The sequence below is a fragment of the Oryzias latipes genome, chromosome 4 (assembly GCF_002234675.1).
Source record: "Oryzias latipes chromosome 4, ASM223467v1".
NCBI classification, from domain to species: Eukaryota; Metazoa; Chordata; class Actinopteri; order Beloniformes; family Adrianichthyidae; genus Oryzias; species Oryzias latipes.
Window position 1 is genome coordinate 10,289,325 of NC_019862.2, and position 21,171 is coordinate 10,310,495.

At 39.3% G+C, this 21,171-nt stretch overlaps 1 protein-coding gene across 1 annotated transcript; it reads right to left on the reverse strand.

Annotated features, from left to right (window-relative positions):
• Positions 1 to 1,232: 1,232 nt before the first annotated feature.
• On the reverse strand, positions 1,233 to 20,246 carry LOC101175555 (tyrosine-protein kinase JAK2). Its single transcript, XM_023954186.1, has 24 exons — positions 20,107 to 20,246; positions 16,208 to 16,426; positions 15,980 to 16,097; positions 14,876 to 14,993; positions 13,013 to 13,158; positions 12,397 to 12,700; positions 11,152 to 11,274; positions 10,895 to 11,052; positions 10,709 to 10,820; positions 9,972 to 10,152; positions 9,594 to 9,718; positions 8,095 to 8,226; positions 7,915 to 8,002; positions 7,447 to 7,571; positions 7,193 to 7,325; positions 5,310 to 5,461; positions 4,122 to 4,272; positions 3,869 to 3,996; positions 3,614 to 3,803; positions 3,404 to 3,528; positions 3,059 to 3,231; positions 2,436 to 2,553; positions 2,247 to 2,360; positions 1,233 to 2,174 (listed from the first exon to the last, which is right to left on the reverse strand). The coding sequence occupies exons 2-24, from the start codon at positions 16,410 to 16,412 to the stop codon at positions 2,055 to 2,057; spliced, it is 3,339 nt and encodes a 1,112-aa protein (XP_023809954.1). The 5' UTR covers positions 16,413 to 16,426; positions 20,107 to 20,246; the 3' UTR covers positions 1,233 to 2,054.
• Between the last annotated feature and the right edge of the window lie 925 nt (positions 20,247 to 21,171).

A 21,171-nucleotide genomic window follows, 5' to 3' on the forward strand; every position in this document is an offset into this window, starting at 1 on the left:
TAATGTCAGCTGCCTCAACTCGATGAGTATAACACATACTGGAGGAGTTTGACAAAGACAGACAGGATTGGGGCCTAGTAAGCCTTAACCCTTGTGCTATCTTAGATGACCCCACCCTTACATTGACGTGTTCTCCCTACCATGACAAAGGTGGATAAATGTGGAAAGATTTCATGTAATCCATGGACACCAGTGAAGATCACAAATCAGTGAAGAAAAAAGGTTCAGAGCTCTGTCCAGTGGGTCTAGATGACCCAACTCCCAATGTTAAAGTGCCTAGGATAGCACAAGGGTTATAGCTGTGCAAACCTTTTACGGTAATGAGTATTTGACTTTTTCTGGTTTTGCTGCATCTTATGCTTTGGTTTAACTTAGTAGTTGGAAATCTGAGAATGTTGAATTCTAAATTATTTGTTTAAGCTTGGCTGTCTCTTCCTTGTTGACGTCACAGCTGCTGTGTCAAATCTTCTGTCAGAGATGGCAAACCTAAACCAGGTTGGAAGAGTTTCATCTTTCCTTGGTCGTTTCGGCCTGCTTGCTATTTAGTTTTTTTTCCTGCTTTGGTTGTTCCTTTCACATGTGCACCACTCTGCTTGGTGGTTGGGGGTAACAAGCTGTTGATGGAGCGTAAAGTGACAGCTCGTTACTGGCTGACAGGCCGCTTTTGTCGATAGAGCCTGAGGTGTGGGAGTTGGCAAACAGTTCCAGTGAGTATCGGAGGTAAAATGCAGTTTTTCTTTGAGGTTGACAAGTTCCAATCGCATTTGAAGTATATGCATGGGTTCCCTTAAAACAGTGTTTGTTTTGTGTAATCCATGTGCTTAAATGCACATCGCTGCAGTGCTCACACAGGTTTTAACCCCAATCCTAACCGTAACTCTAACCCCACCCTAATTACTACCAAACAGCCACTTCCTTATGTTTTTGACACATTCCCTTGTATTTCTTGTAATATTAACGATAAATGATAGTCATAATTTGCTGGGATAAAGTTATCTCCTGTGAGTTGATTCCAAGAAGCGAACTAGAGAGAAATTTAGCTTTACATTTTTTAAACAAAAAATAAATAAATAAAAAATTTCAAATGTTTCACTTGTACATCATATTAGGATTGGGGTTTCAAGTTTTAATTTTTAAATCAGGTTTCTGTCCACCTAGTTTTCCACTTGGACCCTTCCCAGACCTCCACCAGGGATGGTTTTGTTTTTACAAAAATCAGTAACGCGTTTTTCTTCTCCTATTTTATTCCTTTAATAAGGGAGTTCAAAGTTTAAGCAAATAGTTGATTGTAGTATTCTACAAATATGTTTTGCAAAGATAGTACACAAGCAACCAGCAAAAATATAAAAACCCATTGAGAAAAGAAATAGCCATCCTAATTTAAGGGTTTTGGGAACTTTTGCATACCCTGTGAAAAGAAAGAAATTTAAAAAAATTAAAAAGCATCAACATTAATTTGTTATATTTAGCAAAAAATGTAAATAAATATGTTTATTGACTATGAAAAACAGTAGAAGAAACAAAACACTAAAGAAGGCTTTAGAAATGGAAGTTCTATTTCCATTTTCATGTGATGTAATATTAAAAAAAACAACAAAAATATTTTTTTTATAGTCATCTCAAATTATAATAAGATAATTTTGGAGCTGATGCAGATTTTTGCAGAGTAGGCATCAAGGTGTTCGAGGTATTTTCAAACATTTTTAGTTTTTCAATCAATTTTTCTGGTCTTTGATGTAAATATGTAAAATAAACACTTTTATACTACTAAAAAATACTGATGATAATGTATCTGGTAACAAGCGCTAGTCTAAGAAATGAAAACTTACATACAAAAATAAAAGTATATCAAACCTGCACTGCATAGCAATTGCAAACTTAGAAAAACTTAAAGATTTCAGTCAATTGTCAAAAAATATATTTCTGACTAAATGATAAAAAAAAAAACTTGTCTTCTGCTTTAGTGGCTGATGTACACCAAACATGCATATCCAGTGTTCATGTGGACACAAAACGGTGAAACTTCTGCTTCTTTTCTGTAAGGAAACAGCTTCTCAGCCTTTAAGGTTTTCTCTTTCATCCTGCATGATGCTCTCAATCTGGCTTCCCAGGCTGGAGAAACACGGACGCTCATCAAAGCCGTACAACCAGCACTGATGCATCAAGCTGTGGACCTGTAGTCAGAATGCATAAAATTAAAAAAAGAAAGTCCTCAAAAGTCAAAGGGTTATGCAGAGTGGAATTACCTTGGGTGGGCAGTTTGGAGGAGCTGGCAGCCTCCAGTTATTTTTCAAAATATTTGCCAAATGCATTGAAATGGATGCACCTTGCATGTTGTGTCCAATTTCCTGCATGTAGAGCTAAACAAACAATCATTATGGACAATCTGGAAATGAGTTTAACAAGGTATTTACAATAATATTTGACTTTCTTACTCTTTTTGGGTTGCAGTTTGGGTCACAGTAGGAGAAGATCTCGTGGAGAACAATTCCAAAGCTCCACACATCCGATTTGTGTGAGAACCTGCACTCATTGATGGACTCTGGGGCGTACCTGCATTAAATGACAGGAGCATCACTATTATGGGTCCAAAGGCACAGAAGCAGAGGTTCAATTGCAAAAAATTAAAAGACCCACTCTAATGAAAATTATATTTTTGGTGTTTTTAACGTGTTCTTGTGGCATTTTTCTGATGATGGTGGACATTTATGAAGAAAATTAAGCTTAAAATTGCATTTCTGAATATGTCTTTGTTCAAATCGTTGTGAATAAGGAGCAGAAAAAAATTCTGTTTCAAAAAGGTTGTGTTTGTTATGTAGAAAATACGAAAGGCGGGCCACAAGCTCCCTGCTGAATAGATTCATGTACGTCTTCTTTTTCCTTGTCTGAGCTGGTATCTGGCTCTAAACTGTGCAGATGGATGGCTTCAGTATTGCTCACCCTTTTTGTTGCACCAGTAATATTAGGTTGGTGTTTGAATATGTCCTCCAGAAAAATCAAAGACTGTCAAAGATGATTTCTTCTTACAAATATTTTACTAAAGGTGGAATATAAATACCAGAAGATGGGGCTTTCTCCGGGCTGTGACACTCGATAGTACTCCTTGTCAGAGGGAATAACCTTTGTCAGTCCAAAATCTGCTATTTTCACCAGAGAATCACTTGCAACAAGGACGTTTCTGGCTGCAAGATCTCGGTGGACATAACGCTGACTCTGCAGGTACTCCATCCCCTAAGAAAATTTTAGATAAAAGAAAAACCAAAAAAAATGTCAACTTCATTTAGAGTACAAAAGTGCTGTTGGAAAATAAGCTGTTGAGAATTTATTTTGAAACCTAACCTAACCACGTTCTATTCACTAGAGTCGAAACTCTTCATTTAAAGATTGTAACTCCGACCCTCACCTGACAGATCTGAGAAGCAAAAAGCAGCATCCGCCTGGTCGTGATGTTGTGTTGGTTCCTCTCCAAGTAACCAATCAGACTGCCATATGGTAGGTACTCCATCACTAAACTCATACTGCGGCGTCCTGCAAAGCAAAAGTCCAATGCAAACAAAGTTCTAAGTCTGGGTAAATGTTATCTCTGCTGAAAAAAGAACAAAGATTGTCTTACCCATGCTGTAGCAGATTCCTTTGTATTTGACAATGTAGTCAAAGTGTAAAGCACTAAGCATTTTAATCTCCCTTTGGAAGTCCTCCAGGCTCGACTGCTTGTTGGTTTGCAGCTTCTTCACAGCAACCAGCTCGCCGGTGTTATCACAAAGAGGGTCGTAACGACAAAGTTCAACACTGCCAAAGTTTCCCTGGACAAGTCACACAATTAGGTCAGGAACAAAAGAGCAAACAGATTTGTATGACGCTTCTTTACCTTTCCCAGGTGGGAGATGTAGCATAGATGTCTCTCCTCAAACAGAGGGTGCTCGAGCTCATCAGGACTGAGATTTCTGAACATTGGACTCTGCGTTACCGGCTCAGTGGAATGAAGTATCTCATAGTCTGTCGTGAAACACAGTGACGTGTTGCTTAGCTGCATGAAATGACTCCAAGACAGTTAACTTTTGGTTCTTAGAAATTCTCTCTTTATTTTTACTTACTATGATAAATGGTGAATGCACAGTTACCTGATGTGATGAGACTGTTGAGCTGACGGATGATACTGCGACAGGAAGGTCTGAACGCTGCCTCGTAGTCCATACACTGATCTATGAGATCTGCCAGCTCTGTCCACTGGGAGGGGGGCAGATGGTGCCTTTTCTCATAAAACTTCTGCTTCTGTACAAACAAATAGCAGATGATATGCAACAACCAAGCTTGTCTTCAGGCTCTTTATTAAAGCTTGATTTATCCATATTTGTTTCATTGCAATATTGTTTTGGTAAGTACTTTTCCAAATACTTTTTTCATAAAATGTCTGTTTTGCAATAATGCTTTACGTCTACAACCAAATATTATTTTCCAAAAAAATAGGAAAAATCTAAAGTCGTTCTAAAGCTCAATCAAAACCTTGGAGAACTATTGTTCTGACATAGAATATGATTAAACTGAGACTTCAATAGATCTTTTTCAAAATAACATTCAACCGTTTTTGTGATGGAACTGCACTTTTCTCTGCAGCCACTGAGTGGCAGCGACAAACATGAATAATCTGAGTGTAACCCTTGTGCTATCCTAGGCACTTTACCATTGGGAGTTGGGTCATCTAGACCCACTAGACAGTGCGCTGAACCTTTTTTCTTCATTGATTTGTGATCCTCACTGGTGTCCATGGATTACATGAAATCTTTCCACCTTTATCCACCTTTGTTATGGTAGGGAGAACACGTCAATGTAAGGGTGGGGTCATCTAAGATAGCACTTAAACGCTCTCACTTCTTGTTGAATTCATTCATTCATTCATCCTCTTCCGTTTATCCCTTTCGGGGTCACGGGGCTGCTGGAGCCAATCCTGGCCACTCATGAGCGAAGGCAGGGGACATCCTGGACAGGTCGCCAATCTGTCACAGGGTCACACATATCACACACCCATGCACACTCACATTCACACCTATGGACAATTTTGAGTAACCAATTAACCTAGGATCTTGTTGAATTGTTTTCCAAAACACTCTTTAAACAATTGCCAAAGATTTTCTAAACGATCGAATGATAATCCACACCATCAGAAAGCTCAAACAATGACGTCATTTTTGACCTCAACAGATCTCATGTCCTCTCACTGTTTAGACGTGCATTTTACCTGAAAAATTAGAAATAGGTCAACTCAGTAAAACACACAGTCAGTTGAGTCCTCCCTCCAGTAATGGTTTTACCTTTTCTAGGTTCCAGCCTTGCAGCAGGGAGTTTCCGTTGTTAAATATTTCCCACACAGTGGCACCAAAGCTCCACTTATCAGACTCCAGGATCAGGTTTTCTGGGGCCTCAAGCACCTCCGGTGCCACCCAAGGAATCCGGTCCAAGATAACTGAAGAAAAGGTGTTGGAGAGAAGAGAGTATTACAGTCCCCCACGACATTTTTTAGTTTTAGTTTTAGTTTTTTAACCAAACCTAACTAACAACCTAAATGTCTTACACAACCATATTTCAAGTTTATCTGAGGCCACTGTTTCCAAAATCTTCTCTACATGGGGGTGACCGTTGGTGCTGAGCTGGGGGGGGGGGGGGGGCAGGGTTAGGGGCACTGACTGACAGTCTCTGTTCTCAAAAGTTTATCTGTAGCAATAAAGAGACACTCTCTGAACAATGTGTGGAATGACAAAACAAATGTGTGTACCAGACCCTGCCGTTTGATAAAATGACACACAAATCAGAAATTTGACAAAAATGCCTTGAATTCCATTATAGTTAAGGCTACACTAGTGATGCCAACGTAGCGTATTTAAATACGTGCAGCCCAACAACAAAATCCCGCCTTGGACGCAATTAGAATACATGCGGCCAACGCAGCAGCAATGTGCCATCTTCTCTTCTCTCGCATCTGAGCAGATCAGGGAGCCCCTGGGCCGTTGTGACATCATAACATCTCATTAATTTTAACAAAGCATCTTTGCGACACTTTGATTGACAGCATTTTAAAAGATGAAATACTCAGAAATGCAAAATTTTTTGGTTCTCTTTCACAATAAAAATGCCACATGTACATGTTGAAAACTCAAAAAACATGATTTTCATCCGAGGGGGACTTTAATCATTTGTTTGTTGTTGTTTGGAACCCCGTTAACCCTTGCGCTATCTTAGATGACCCCACCCTTACATTGACGTGTTCTCCCAACCATGACAAAGGTGGATAAAGGTGGAAAGATTTCATGTAATCCATGGACACCAGTGAAGATCACAAATCATTGAAGAAAAAAAGTTCTGTCTAGTGGGTCTAGATGACCCAACTCCCAATGGTAAAGTGCCTAGGATAGCACTAGGGTTAAATACAACAAACATTTACAGCTATTTTAAAAAGCAAGACATTAGAAATACATAAACAACTACATATCTTTTTGTTCGTGCATGAGCACTTATTTTGACAGAAGCACCCATGTTTCTTGACAGTTGATGCAGAAAAGCAAGCTTCAGAATAAATAACTTCTAGAAGCACAGAAGACAAATGTCTTCTGTGTCTTCTCACGGCTTTTTACCTTTTAGTTAACATTTATTAAATAGAGTAAATCTTCAAAGTAGGAGTGGTTGTGTAATCAAAAATGCTAAAAGATTAAATAAAAAATCTGGAATCTGTAGTAGAAAATGTACCTTTTTACTCTGTTTGGTTTCATTGGAAAACACTTAAATAAATCACTTGAAACAGTTACAAATTGAAACAAATTGGGTTTGATTTGACAATCAGCTGTACTCATATAAATGTTTTGTAATGATAAACCTCAACTCTTAGGAACATTTTCCTCACATTTCACAACAGAGTCCCAATTTTGTTTATTAATTTATTTATTTATTTTTAAGGTTTTTAGAGATATTTTGGGTCTAAAGAAAAAATCTTTATTTGATTGTAACATAATTGTATTTTAATGGTACATCATGTTTATTGATATTTGTAATTGTTGTTTTTAGCTTTTTAGGCAAAGAATTTTAACACCTGTTCAGGAACAACATGAAAAATAGCTGCTGTGCTAATTCTGGCTCATTGCAGTGATAGAAAACATAATAAATAAATAAAACAAATGTAATTAAACATAAATGTGGGCTTTACCATCCTTGTCCAGCATGGCCACACTAATGCCGGGATCGCTCAGCTTGATGAAGGGAGAGCTGCCCTTGTCACCTTCTCTCGCCAGCAGCAGATTTTTTGCACAAATGTTTCCGTGAACAATGTTGTGTTCCTCCTGCAACAACATCGAATGTCACCTTGGACTTCTGTTGCTTTTTAAAACATTCTTGCCTCTATTTCACAGTTTACAACATTAAAAAACAAATCTCCCCACAAACTTGAGATGTTTTTCTTACCAGAAAGCTGAGGGCGCACGCAAGCTGCTTGGCCACATTGAGTTTCCAGCTCACTGACACAGATCTCGCCCTTTTCAAATAAAGGTCAAGGGCCCCATGCTTGACAAACTCCTGCACTATGATGTCTGAAAGACACAGCAAGATCTGTTTCCACAGCTGTACTTCCAACAGAGGGTCTTAAACGGTCACTCATGAGAACAGAGAGTCAGCTGGATGTGTGTCCCCATTTTAACTTTATATCATTTCCATGAAACAGTTCATCCGCACTAACTTGGCTTGTTCAGTTTAGTGGTTTACAGTTACTCAAACGAAGGAGTAGACTTTGTTTGAATTACACAAAAAACATCTAGTATTTATCATTTGAACGCATTAGTAATTATTTAGTTTAGAAAAATCTAACAGCATGGGATGAAATGTTTCTTTGCGGCCCTCAAATGAACCAACAGAAAACGTTATATTGCAACTTACTCTTTACTCCATGAACACTAACACCGTACACAAAGAGGAGGTGTTTGTGTGAAATCTGAGTCATCAAACTTGCGGCCTCGAAGAACGACTGGAAGAAAGAGGACGTTCATAAAACATCATGCAGTAGGTGTGTTCCTCTACAACTAATCCATTTATTATCCACATTCTTTTGAAACTAACCTCCCAGTAGTTTTTGTGAGCAGCATCAAGTTCTTTCAAGAGAACTTCTGTCTGGTGTTTCTCCCCGTCAAGTGTGTAGGTTTTGTAACCTTTAAAAATTCGTGTGAAGGATCCCTGTCCAAGGCTTTCAACCTAAAAGAGAAAATCTGATCAAAAAAATGGCTTTCGAGTTGCCTATTGCATAAATAAAAACAGCCTGTCGTCAGTGCAATATTAGAATCTGAAGGTCAAAATTCAGGATTGAACTATTTCTGAGTGAGACTTTGTGAGAGCTTTTCCTTCCCCCAAAATGGCCTCGTTTCATTTGTGTTTTCCACATCCTGGTTTTGGGAAATCTTGGACTCAAAGGAGCCAAGCGGGTTGCAGGGTTTTCCTCTTTTTCTCTACCACTGGGGATCCCAGGTCAAGGTCTGTTGAGAGATTCTGGATTTTGGTTTCCTTAGGGTGTGGCAGATCCAACCCCATCTTCTCCTTCTGATCTCTTCTTCCACTGGTTTGTTCTTTGTTGCTGATGGTTCCCAGCCAGTGGATCTTAGGGATTCTTTTTCGACAGGAATTGATAAAAGTCTGCATTCTCTTGATAGTTATTTTTGTCTCAGTTCTGTACATAAGAACAGACTTGATGTTAAGGCCGTGTCACGCACCCAATATGTACATTTTGCGCATTTTCCACGCATGGAATTTCTGTTTGTCTTGATACATGAGTGATATCCATAATTCACAAGTGTTTCTTGTGTATGTCATTCATTGCTGTGTGCATGTATGATATCCGTTGATGGGTCTTTAGCTGAATTCGGTCTTAAGCTGTTCAAAATTTTTGTTTGGTTGAGAATTATGCAGTTTATTGGCATTTCATGTAGCTTATACACAATTATTACGTAAATCTTATGCAGTTGTGCAGGATTTTTGTGAGATGCATACGTAAATTGTGGCTTTCCATGACCGTTCCACGCATGTACTAATGATGTACAATTTTTATGTTGCGTATGGTAAGATACATGAAGGTCTCCAACTTTTCCAAATTTTTGTCACAGAGCTTCACTGACTGTCCTGGGAGAGCTGATCTTTAGGATCTTGGTCTTCTGGGGTTGGAGTTGTTTTGACAAAATAGTTTAGCTGTTTTCGCAGCAGGCAGGACTGAGGCAGTTTATCCTTAGAGGACAGAAATGAGGAATCAGGAAGTGTTGTTATTAATCAGGAGTCTGCAGAAAATAACACTTAATGTAATCAAAGTATGATGTATGGGGAAAGAAAAGGGGTACACCCCTTCATGTTTTAACATTAATATTTTACTATTATCAAGACTAAAGAGGAATAAAAAAAAGGTTGGCTGGTAAATGTTCGTGAAGTTGGAGAACAATTCCTAAATCCAAATTCTGACTGTTTGAAACTCTCCCTGCTTTTTATGTGAGTTCCCTGCCAAAGGCATCCCTTAATTCTGGTCTTGTGTGTTTAAATGTCGGAATGAATTGACCATGGGGCCGTATTGACACACTCACCCATTTCAGGTCTTCATATTTGATCATCTGGAACTGGATGTGGCTGAACTTGTTCCTGTCTGGTATCGGCGACCCCTGAACCTCAACAGCGCTGCTGTTGCGTATGATGATCAGGTTGGTGAGCTCTTTAAAAGCAAAAACAGGCAAGACGTATTTTTTTAAGATATAAAAAACAATTCAAAAATACTCAATTCAGAGGAAAAAAAACATTAGCTGATTCTTCATTATAAATAATTCACCGTGAATTAGGCTGTAGTGGTCGGTACGTTTACTCTGCATGTTGAAAACTTAAGGTAAAATAGTATTTGATGGGTAAAAATGACAAGACTTCTGAAAAATGATAGAAAACAGCCTGTTGATGTGGGAGTGGAGCAATACCTTTGGGCCGAGGTGGGCAGCAGCGAGCTAACTTGACAGGTATCTCAGCCAACAGCAGCATGTTCATTTGATAATAGCTGGTGAGCTCCTTTAAGCTGGAAAAGAACTTCTGGACACCAGGGAGGGTGTAGTGCTCATTTTTAATGATTAGACAGTCTTTGTAATCTAAGCCGAGCTCGGTCTGCAATAACAAACAAAGAAAACAATCAAGTTTTAGAAATATGTATTCAGTTGAAACTTCAGTCCCTTAACTTGATGGGATTTGGTTATAGAAGCTAAAAAAAGGTGTTATAAAGTATGATTGCATTAAAATGAGGATAGTCCATGGACCCTTTTCAAATGTTCATCATAATTACTTCTTTGTGTGTTTTTATTCTTTATTTTTTGCCTTAACACACAGCACGCTCAGTTGTCAACCAAAGACCAAAGATAACAAAACTGCTTGAAAAGATCCTGCGGTTCCAAATTCTGCTCACTTGGGGCGGGATGGGTAACTAGTTTAATAAACTGGCTGGTCCTGCTATCCTCTGATTCCTCACCACATCACCTTCACCTTGAAAGTTTTCTTCCAACCCTTGCTCTCAAGCAGACCAAGGTTTGCCGGTTTGCAGGACGCTCATACAAGCTTAGCTGAGCTTTCAGACATGCCAAACAAACTGGACTATCCAAGAAATAAACGATATCTGGTGCAAATGAAATATGATTTCACCTTTTAAAGTATGATCATGCATTCCTACCTGAACACAGACTGTGAGGAAGTATTTGCCATAGTTTTTGGGACTCTGTCGAAGAAGAAAGGTGCCACCTCTGCACCCTGACTTTTTCAGCTTGTTCACTGCAAACTCTGAACTGATGTGGAAGACATTTTATGGTTAAAAATATGACAACTATTTCACATAAACACTCGTGTTCAAATGACTTACGTGATTGGGCCGTGGCAGTCATTTTTGTTTCTGTATAGAATACTCGGAGGTGCAATGTCTTGGCAGAAAAAGTTGTTTGAGTCTGTGGTCAGTCTGAAGTAGCCATCCACAAGAGACACAAAGGAAAAGGCCTCCTTGAGACTCTTAAAGTTTACTTCCTGTTGAAAAAAAGTCACATTCATCCAAAATCAGTGAGGAAAAACTGGGCAGGAATCAGGCAGGAATCTTAGTAATTCTTCATTCGTTCAGACTTTTACCAAACATCTGTCGTCCTTGTGAGTTATTGTGACCATTCTGCTGTCTTGAGAAGCTTGGTCCTGGCAAACCCTCTTTATACTGATGTCAATAATTTCCCCAAAATCACAGAAGGTCTCCCATTTCTGAGGTCAGAAGAAGTTAAAAAGATTTAGGGTTCATTTTTAAGCAAATAATTTCCTTATTTATTCTGCATCTGAGACTCTGTATAAAAGATGTTTATAGTTTATGTGACGTACAATTTTAAAAACCCTCTCCGATCATCTTTTGAGACAAATGTTCCCAGTGGTCTTTTAACTGTGTTCATGTTGTTTTTAGTCAAAAAACTCCTTCCCTCTCGCTGAGAGCTTGTGGCAGGAAGCTTGTAGTTTAGTATCTACGTCACAAATACGATATTTTTCAAACTGCCTTTTATTTGTCGGATTTGCAATCATTTGAATAAATAAATACTCTAAAAAGCAACATTAATCTTAATTATTTTTAATATGTGTCCTCTATTGTCAGAAAAATGCATCAAGAACATGTTAAAAACACCAGAAACATATTTTCCACTGGAGTGGGTCTCAGATGCCTTATATTTCATATATATATTTCATAATTGGTCATTAAAGACAAAGCTGGAGTGTATCAATGTCATCCATTCAGTACGAAGTAGTTCCTGCAGTTTTAAAAAGACAGGTCCATTTTTCAATGGCCTACTGTTTCACCAATCCGTGGACCAATTTCATAAAATGAAAAAAGGACATGTATTCATAAATTCATAGAAGAAAGTTTCTGATGTTTTTTCCCACCTAAACACAGAAGACAAAAAACTCACGGCTTTTTACCTTTTAGTTAACATTTATTAAATTGAGTAAATCTTCAAAGTAGAAGTGGTTGTGCAATCAAAAATGCTAAAAGATTTAAGAAAAAATCTGGAATCTGCAGTAGAAAATGTACCTTTTTACTCTGTTTGGTTTCATTGGAAAACACTTAAATAAATCACTTGAAACAGTTACAAATTGAAACAAATTGGGTTTGATTTGACAATCAGCTGTACTCATATAAATGTTTTGTAATGATAAACATCAACTCTTAGGAAAATTTTCCTCACATTTCACAACAGAGTTCCAATTTTGTTTATTAGTTTATTTATTTATTTTTAAGGTTTTTAGAGATATTTTGGGTCTAAATTTTTGCATAATTCTAGAGTTAGTACATTTTTGTTATTGTGCTTTTCTCCACCCATCTACAACATTTTGTCTTACCGGGGGGCCGTCAGAATCATCATCTCCACTGGTTTGAATTCCTGTGTCTCCTGTGACCCGCACAAGTTTGAATGGCGCCTTTGATTGAGAAGAAAAATGGCTCACATGGAAGGTCTCACTTCCCATCGAAGGCTCAATGCCAGCCAGTTCCATCAGGTATTTGATTTTTAAACTGCACTCATCCACTGAACAGTTTCCAAGTTTCTTTAAGAAGCGCTTGAGCGTGTTCCTGATTCTGTAACGGTCCAGGCGGTTTCGTTTCTGGATGTCATGGCGATGTGACTTGGGAAGACAAGATTTATAGCTGAAGAAGAGTATTTGATTAGAAATAATGTCCACAATCTGGCAAAAGTCTTGTTTTTACTTGGTTATTTAACTTCTGTAGTTTACTGGATGTTACTAAATGTTATTCTTCTGTGATCTAAAGACAAACTAAAGCAAAAATATATATATAAAAAAATATATATATATATATATATATATATATATATATATATATATATATATATATATATATATATATATATATATATATATATATATATATATATATATATATATATATATATATATATATATATATGATTTATTCCTTAAGCTCCTGTTCCTGACTCACCTGACAGTTTTGCAGAGCTCTCTTATGCTCTGGTGGCGTTCTTTTGCCATTCTCCATAGGTCCAACACAGCAAGGCCCAGACATTCTTCTTGGACACTCAAAGGTGGCTCCACTCCACATCTGCTGGAGATGAAATCGCTGCGCATCTAAGTGAAACAAATACACAATGATGAGTGTCACATTTACCCCCAACCAGATTTGTTATGCCCTTTTTCATGACATCAGAGGTGAATTCCTAAAACTAAAAAAGAAAAGATTAACCATTTTGTGTTGGATTGTGGAAATAATAAGTAATAATAATAATAAGTTTTTCTATAAGTTTATATAGCTACACCTTTTGTTAACTTTTTTGTTTTTCTTTGACGGTTGTTATGGCATTTGTGCTAATCTGTTCACTTTTTAGCCTACTTTACATTAAAAAACATTCAAGAATGTTTTTATGGCATCTGATTGAACACATAGATATCAAATAATGCATTGATTAGAATATAAAGAAAAATGAAAAAAGATGTTAGATAAAGGCCCGTACACACCAGGACGAGTATTCGCCAGGCGTTATTATTCGCCAGCGTTTTTCGCCACGTCTTTTGTGTTCACACCCAGGCGATTTTCGCTGCCGATGAGGCGAGCGAACATGCAATTTCCTTCCCTGACATTAGATGGCGCTTAATGTAAACAGAAATACTCCTGTACACAAGGTGGCGCTGCGCAACTTTACGATTCTTAAAGTCGCTTTTCACTCAGAAGAAGAGAGCAAGTATTTACGCGCTTGTCAGAATCATACAAAGAAAACATGAATATTTCAAGCATCAGTAGCTCCAACTGGTGCTTGGTTCGGGGATATTTAAGAATGTCCGTCATTATTTCTTCGCGGCAGTGTAGACGCTACTTGGCGTCTAACTTCTTCGCTGGTATGTGTGCTCAGCAAGGCAGTTTTGTGTTTGAGCGCCCCCAAGTTGTGTTTTACTGTAACTTCAGAAGCTCCAGACACGTTGGCAAAAGCGCCATTCTCATTGGTCGAATAGATTTCGACGCGACGCGTCGGGAAAAAAAAACGAACCCGAGGCGTTTTTTTTTTTTGACGCTTTGGCGCTTGCCGTTTTTTCGCGTCGGTGTGCACACTCACATTGGTGCCCTTTGTTTAGTCACGAGGCGTTAAACGTCGGCGAAAATCGCCGGCGAAATTCGTCCCGGTGTGAACAGGCCTTAATGATGTTATATCTTTTTAAAAATATATTTTTGCCTAAATTACAAAAGGGCTTAATTCAAATATACACCTAGTGTGCCAAAAGATTCACAACCCTTATTGTAACATTAAAATATGTCCAACACAGGAGTCTTTCAGCTCTCATCTGTTTGCTTAGCTGTTGGACAGGACAAGTAAAAATATAATAATAATAACAATAATTATATATATATATATATATATATATATATATATATATATATATATATATATATAATTTTTTTTTTGCACAGCTGCCATTATGCGGTTCTTATTAGATCACGTGCAGATTATTTATCAAGTAACTGAATGGAGTGCCATTGATAATGCTCAGAAAATATATTTTTAAAAAACATTTAAAGGAATGACACATTCTTGTAACAGATCTGTCCTACTTATTGATTATCATCAAGACATATTGTCATGTAAAACCAATAATCGTTGCTACACATCAAGTCAGAAAGATTTTAAAGTATAGGCATAACTCCTTGTATACAGTTTTCCAACCAGTTTCAAATAGTCTAAACTGAATGTAAGACATCTTACTATGATTTCTTTTTTAATAAATTTTTTTGACAATGAACAAACTTAATTTCTTGACAAACAGGGTCAATCAGATATATGACTTTGTACTTTACCTGAGCAAAAAGATAATCAATGACGTTGTAGTCGAGCACTGGACTGATTCTGTCTCTTGTTAGACTGTAGCGGCATGATGCTCTTGATCCTTGACCTAACCAGTTTCTAAAGAAAAACCTGGACAAGAAAGACAATAACTCTTACTCTTGATTAAGAGCTGCAAATTTTCTGTTACGTAAATCCATTTAGTCTCCTGATGTGTTGTCTTTCACTGCAGGCGAGTACTAGGGAGCAACTTGATATTTTCCTGCTGAATCTAAATAAAGACAAAAATGACAAAAAAGTTGCTTCCAAGATAGAAACTAATGATGAATTGTAAAAACAGAATACAAGTACCTTAAGTATAATTTATTGGAAGTAATCATTTTTAAATTGTATTTAAACCTGATTATTGTTTTCCATGGAGGCTGGAGAACGGCCATGCATTCACATGAGCAAATGCAAACGCACTGGACCCAAACAGAGTTTCCTGGTTTTGAGGCATCAGTGCTGAGACGACTGTTTTTTCTTTCTTTCAGATACTCTCTTCAGAGGTCACCACTGCAAATCCTCTCCATCTAACCTTCCCCACTCATATCAATTACCCTCAAGTCCTCCTTCACTGCATCCTTGAACCTCCTCTTTGGTTTTCCTCTTGCTCTTAGTACTTAAAGTCCTCTTTCTTCCCCTCTGCTCCCTTTAATCTCCCCGCTCCACTTCAGTCTGTTTCATGCACACAAAGATAATCTGTTTTTCTGTAACTGACTTTAATTTCTCTTATTTCCAGAACAAACCTCCTCCTCTGTAGATGTTCCTGCTTTCACTATAGATCACAGTGTCATCTGCAAACATCATGGTTAGGGTCAGAGCTGAAGCTAAATCAAATATGTGTCTGGGTCAAGTCTAATATCTAAAGTGCAACTGAACCAGAGCACCATTAACTAAAGCAAGAGTTTGGTGAATGTTCGGATTACAATTGATAGTCCCGGGAGATGTTGTACGTCTAGAAATGTTATCTTAAAAGCTGAAAATGTTTATTTGCTTTATATATTTTTTACTCAACCAAGATAACAAATATACCACACATCATATTGTGCTCTGGCTTTGATATTAGAGTAATTTACCTGACTCTAAAGTGGACTTCTAAATTTTCATCTGAGTCAAACATGTGCGATGGAGGATACCAAAATGACATATCTGCAGATGTCAATCCAAAGAGGTCAATGTACACAGGTAAGATTCCTGGGGGGGAAACAAAGGTATAATGAAACAGCATTTAGTCATTGACGATGATGGTTATCAGAAGCTTTGAACCAGCCTCTTTTTATTTTATTTATTTTCTTCAATCTCACCGCATATCTCTCCTGCTTTGATGCAGACATTTTCAGCAGAAATCTGTTTGGAGGAAATGTGTATTGTCGTTCCAGCCTTTGTGTCAGGAAAGTAGTAGAGGTGCACTTGTAAACCGGGGGTCACACTGGAACTGGACGTCTGACTCCCTCCCCGGTCTCTGATCACCAAAGGGGTAGAGTCCTCCTCCCTCTTATTCAAAGGCATTTTCCACGACAGCTCTAATCAACAGACCATAAAGTTCATAAAGTATTACAATGAGGTGTGTGACGAAAGCTCCATTTACATCAATTGAACCAGTTTAGGTTGAGTCAGCACCGAGTGGGCTTTAAGCAGTACTATGAATCTGGAGTATATATAATGGAAATAGTTCTAACTAATTTTCAGTTCAAATTTAATGACAAAAGCAGTAAAAATGATTTTTTTTTATTGGAATGTCCAATGTAACTCATTCGTAGGCAGTTTAAATGCAGGGGACGGAGCCATTTTCCAGCCTCTTGATCTTTTGTCTAAACGATTCACAAGTATAGACCATTTAGAGTCTAAAAAAGGGATTTGAAGCAATTAGCTAGAAACAAGGCTCCATTCAAAAGCCTTTCTGACACAGCGGTACTCTGCAACAGCAGGTAGTATTGGGTCACTGCTGCATGTAAGACATTTAATCTCTTCTTACAACCTGATCTGGCTGCCCACAAACTTAGGCTTGTTCTTTTCAGACTCAGAAAACCAGAGATCCACATTCGGAGAATATCAGGGGGATGATTTGTCTTGTCCGCAACCTTTCATTTTTTTTGACATTCTGTCATTTCATCAACTTGGATAGGTTAAAACAACACATAAAGTGTATTACTTTAATGCTTAGCAAAAGTTTAATTTTTTCTTGGTCAGATCCCCCAAAATTGTTAAATAAAAATCCCAATTTTTTTTGTTTTTTTCTTAACTTGTCCTGTCCAACAACCGAGCAAACAGATCAGAGCTAAAGGCCTTTTGTTTTGGACAGATTTTACTATTACAATATGGGGTTATAGATCTTGGTAATCAAGGTGTATTTATATTATAAGCCCCTTTTGTTTTAGTTTTATTATAATTTTTATTTATTAATCACATTGTTTAACACATTATATATTAGGTACTTGTGTGTGTATATATATAAAGGACCCGAGCTTGTGTGAGAAACCACCTGCAGAGGGTTGAGAGGGGCGTTAAGTTTATATATATATATATATAGAGAGAGAGAGAGAGAGAGAGAGAGAGAGAGAGAGAGAGAGAGAGAGATATAGATATATATATATATATATATATAGAGAGAGAGAGAGAGATATAGATATAGATATAGATATAGATATATAGATATATATATGTGTGTGTTCTTTTTTTTTACAGTGGTGCAGCAGTAGGTTGGTTGACATCTGATTAGAAGATTGCAGGTGAGATTATAAACTGTGTGTCAGTGGGTTAGGAGGGAGGGATAAAGCCGACAGGTAGCAGTGTGACAGTGTGCACGTGTGGGTGGAGATGCAAGCATGCTGCCAAAGTGAACCATGTGTCCATTTGGGGGACAAGATCCTCCCAAGCCTGACCGGCCAGACCAGGAGAGAGGGGGCAGGAGACCCCAGATCTTGGAGCAATGAGCAAGGGAGGCTGCCCACCCACCCGTCCAGGTGCAGAGGAGGCCCCCCCTACGGGGATCCCACCAGCATAGCGGAGCAGGGCAAGCTCACTCAGTCGGACCCGACGGCAGCCATTGGGGTCACCAGTCGCTGGATGCAGACACGCGGGCAAAAGACGGAGTCAGGACCCAGAGACCCAGGGGCCGCCCACCACCCAGTTGGAGTCTCATCACCACAGGCCAGAGCAGGCCCAGGCGCCCGATACAGGCGGCCCAAAGACGACGCAATCGAAGCTCCACCCCTGCCCCCCCAGACACTACACTATCCTCTACAACACCCCTCACCCTACACCTTCCTCAACTTCTCCTCCCGTATCCGCCCCTGGTGCCCTCCCCACCCTGCAGAGGGGAGGCAGAGCCCAAACAGGCCCCCGCAAGGTAGCCACCGGCCCTGTCCCACCCATGCACTCTCACACACATATATTCTTCTGGTTGCCCCCCTCGTCACCACACAGTAACCCCCGCCGGCTGACCGACCCCCCAGCGCAGCATGCCCGGCCACTGCCCCGGCCAACATGATCCCCACAAGCCAGACTGCCTTGAGAGGACCCAGGCGGGTGAAAACCAGCCGCTCCTCCCTATCCCACCTATGCATTGTGGTGTGGGTGTGAAGTGTGTGCGCTGCAGGTAAATTAGGTCTCCAGTGGGGTGGCAGGCCCCACTGCTGCCAAACAGCAGAGCCTTCCCACTCTGGGGTCCCTCTGTGTGGTGTGTATTTGTTGTGTGTGTGATGCCAACATACAGTGTGTGGTGTCTAAAGTGAAAATTAAAATTGTGGGGCGGACCAGTGAGAGACGGGTCCGGGTTTTTCACCATGCCCTCCTCCACCAGCCCACCCCCGCAAGGCCCTAGATGAATGAAGGTGTCTAATATGCAAGTAAAAGTGGAATGGAGGGCGGATGCCGATGAGGCCCCAAAGAAAGCCGCCCCCGGTAAACCCCGCCGGCATGACCCACCCATCCAACTCCCAGAGCCCTAGGTGTGTGTGTGCATAATTTGTTAGGGTGGGAGCAGGAAGGAGTAGGCGGATGGGAACAACCTAGGAGAGAGGGCTTCCCCTGGGCAACTGGCCCCCTAGCCAGCCGCAGTTGGTGTCTCCACTTCCCAGGGCGACCGTGCAGCCAGGAGGTGACCAGCCAGCCGCTTACAGAGGCCAAGCCAGTGCCAGTGCAGAGAGACAGTCACCAAGGGAGGGACCCAGTGCTGCATCCAAAGGACAGGAGGTCCAGCACCACAACTCATGCCCCTGACATAACTGAGGGACCAGCACAATGCCCCCATCCCAGGGCGCCCCCACCCCCCAAATAAAAAAATAAAAAAGACCTTCACACCAAGAGCCAAATAAATAAATATAGCAAAATGAAATATATGAAACCCTTTACCTCTTGGTTGTGGATGCATCACTGACCCCCGGGGCGCCAGGCCAAGGCGGTGGCAAGGACCGCGCAGGACCCAGCAGGGCACGGGCAAAACACTGGCCAAGGTAGCTGGCCCCCAGGACCCTAAGCCCCCCCCCAACTCACGCCAAACACCCAACACGGCCCCTGGCCACCAATCCCAAACTTTTTAAAACTGTTTTTCTGAGATACATATTTACACTTATGGACAAGTTGTGGAAATCACTAAGAAATACCCTACATCAAGGGCAAGTGGGTGGTAGAAGCGTAAGTTTGATAAGTGGCGTATACTCATAGGGTGCTTTTAAACCTTCTACAAAGCCCAAAGTTCTTAAAAGTGCTATAAACTCACAGCTGCACACATCAATACACCAATGGTGTCCGCCGTCACTGCAGGGATGCTGACAAAAACGAAGGGATTGACTTAAATTATCTAATTTTTTATTTTATTTTAGATAACATCAAAAATTAATGTAGTTTTTTTTGCGTGCAGTAATTTCCACTGAAGAATTGTGGGAATTTCCTCTGCAACTCATAAAACTACCTTGTCCGAATCGAGAACAGTCTAAAGACATATGTATTCACTATGTCATTACATCCTGTATTGTTCTACACACAGGATTAGGGTTCCTGGTAAAAACACATTGTTTACCAAAGGTAAGGGAAGTGTAAAAATAAATGAGGTAAATGTGTAGGCTGTCTATATTCTTTAATAGCTGAACATTTCTAGTCCTCTTATAAGAGAACAAGCATTTAACCTAAGTTATTGCAGTCTAGTGCGACTCAGAAAAGCGAACTCTGATGAAAAATAAGAATAAACAGCTTTTATACTCACAACTTCAGAGTGTCCTGTGATTTTCCAGGCTGTTTTCTTTAGCTGGTCTCTTTAAATATAGGTAAATAATGTTATTCTTTGCGAGTTTGTCTCTCTAGAGCAGGTCTTCCTCTTTAACTAGTGTGCTTTCAGTTGTTCTGTTGTGGGGGCGCGTGAGTTGACAGGAAGTTCATATGATTTCCTGATTTTGACATGGCGTTTGACAGGCGCTTCTAGTCAACTGTTTTTTTCACCTCTGACATCAGACTGAACTACAAAATGTTAAATAGTTTGTATTTTGTATTTCTCCCCGGAAGTTACCAATATGTGCCTTGTTTTACAATTTAGTCAAAGATCCAGTATTTTTAAATGTAACTTTAGCAATTCAATAACTGTTTTTGAATCAGCTTCTTTCTCTCTTGTCAATGTAGGGTTAGAGTAAGCAGGTTTTACAGTTTTACTTGTGTTTCATTTAAAAAATAATAATAATCTCAGCGGCACAAAAGCTTTAGTGACAATAAAGCAATACAAATAGGAAAAAGAATGCAAAGTATAAAAAACATAAACAACAATAAAAAATAAAATACTATAATACAAAGCATAAGTATCAAAGTTTAAGTAAGATGCAGAGGAAGGGCAGAATGACGCCACATGTGAATACAGCCACCAGAGTAGAATTTTGAGTTTGAATTTTAATATGGAGAAACTTGTTGTTGGTCTAAATGATTTGCTTCTCAACCTGTACAGGAAGTCCAAAAATTGAACACTGAGGTACTCCGCATGACACAGTGACGTACAATAACCAATGAAAATGCATGGTCCCTGCTTTCAAATACATTTTGACCCAAACGTATTGTTTTCTGCTTTGCCTTTTTTTGCGCAAAGTTCAATGACCTTTCTAGATAAAAGTATTGAACTGTTTAAACATCAGCATTTTATTGCAATAATTAGAATATATCAATTCATCAGAGACAAGAAAAAAGAGCTAGTTGAATTCTGTGGTTTCACTTTTTAGCAGCAGTTTCCTGTTGCAGTTTTTACTCAACCACCTTTTTTTAAACTGTGCTCATGTTTCTGCCTTGGTAC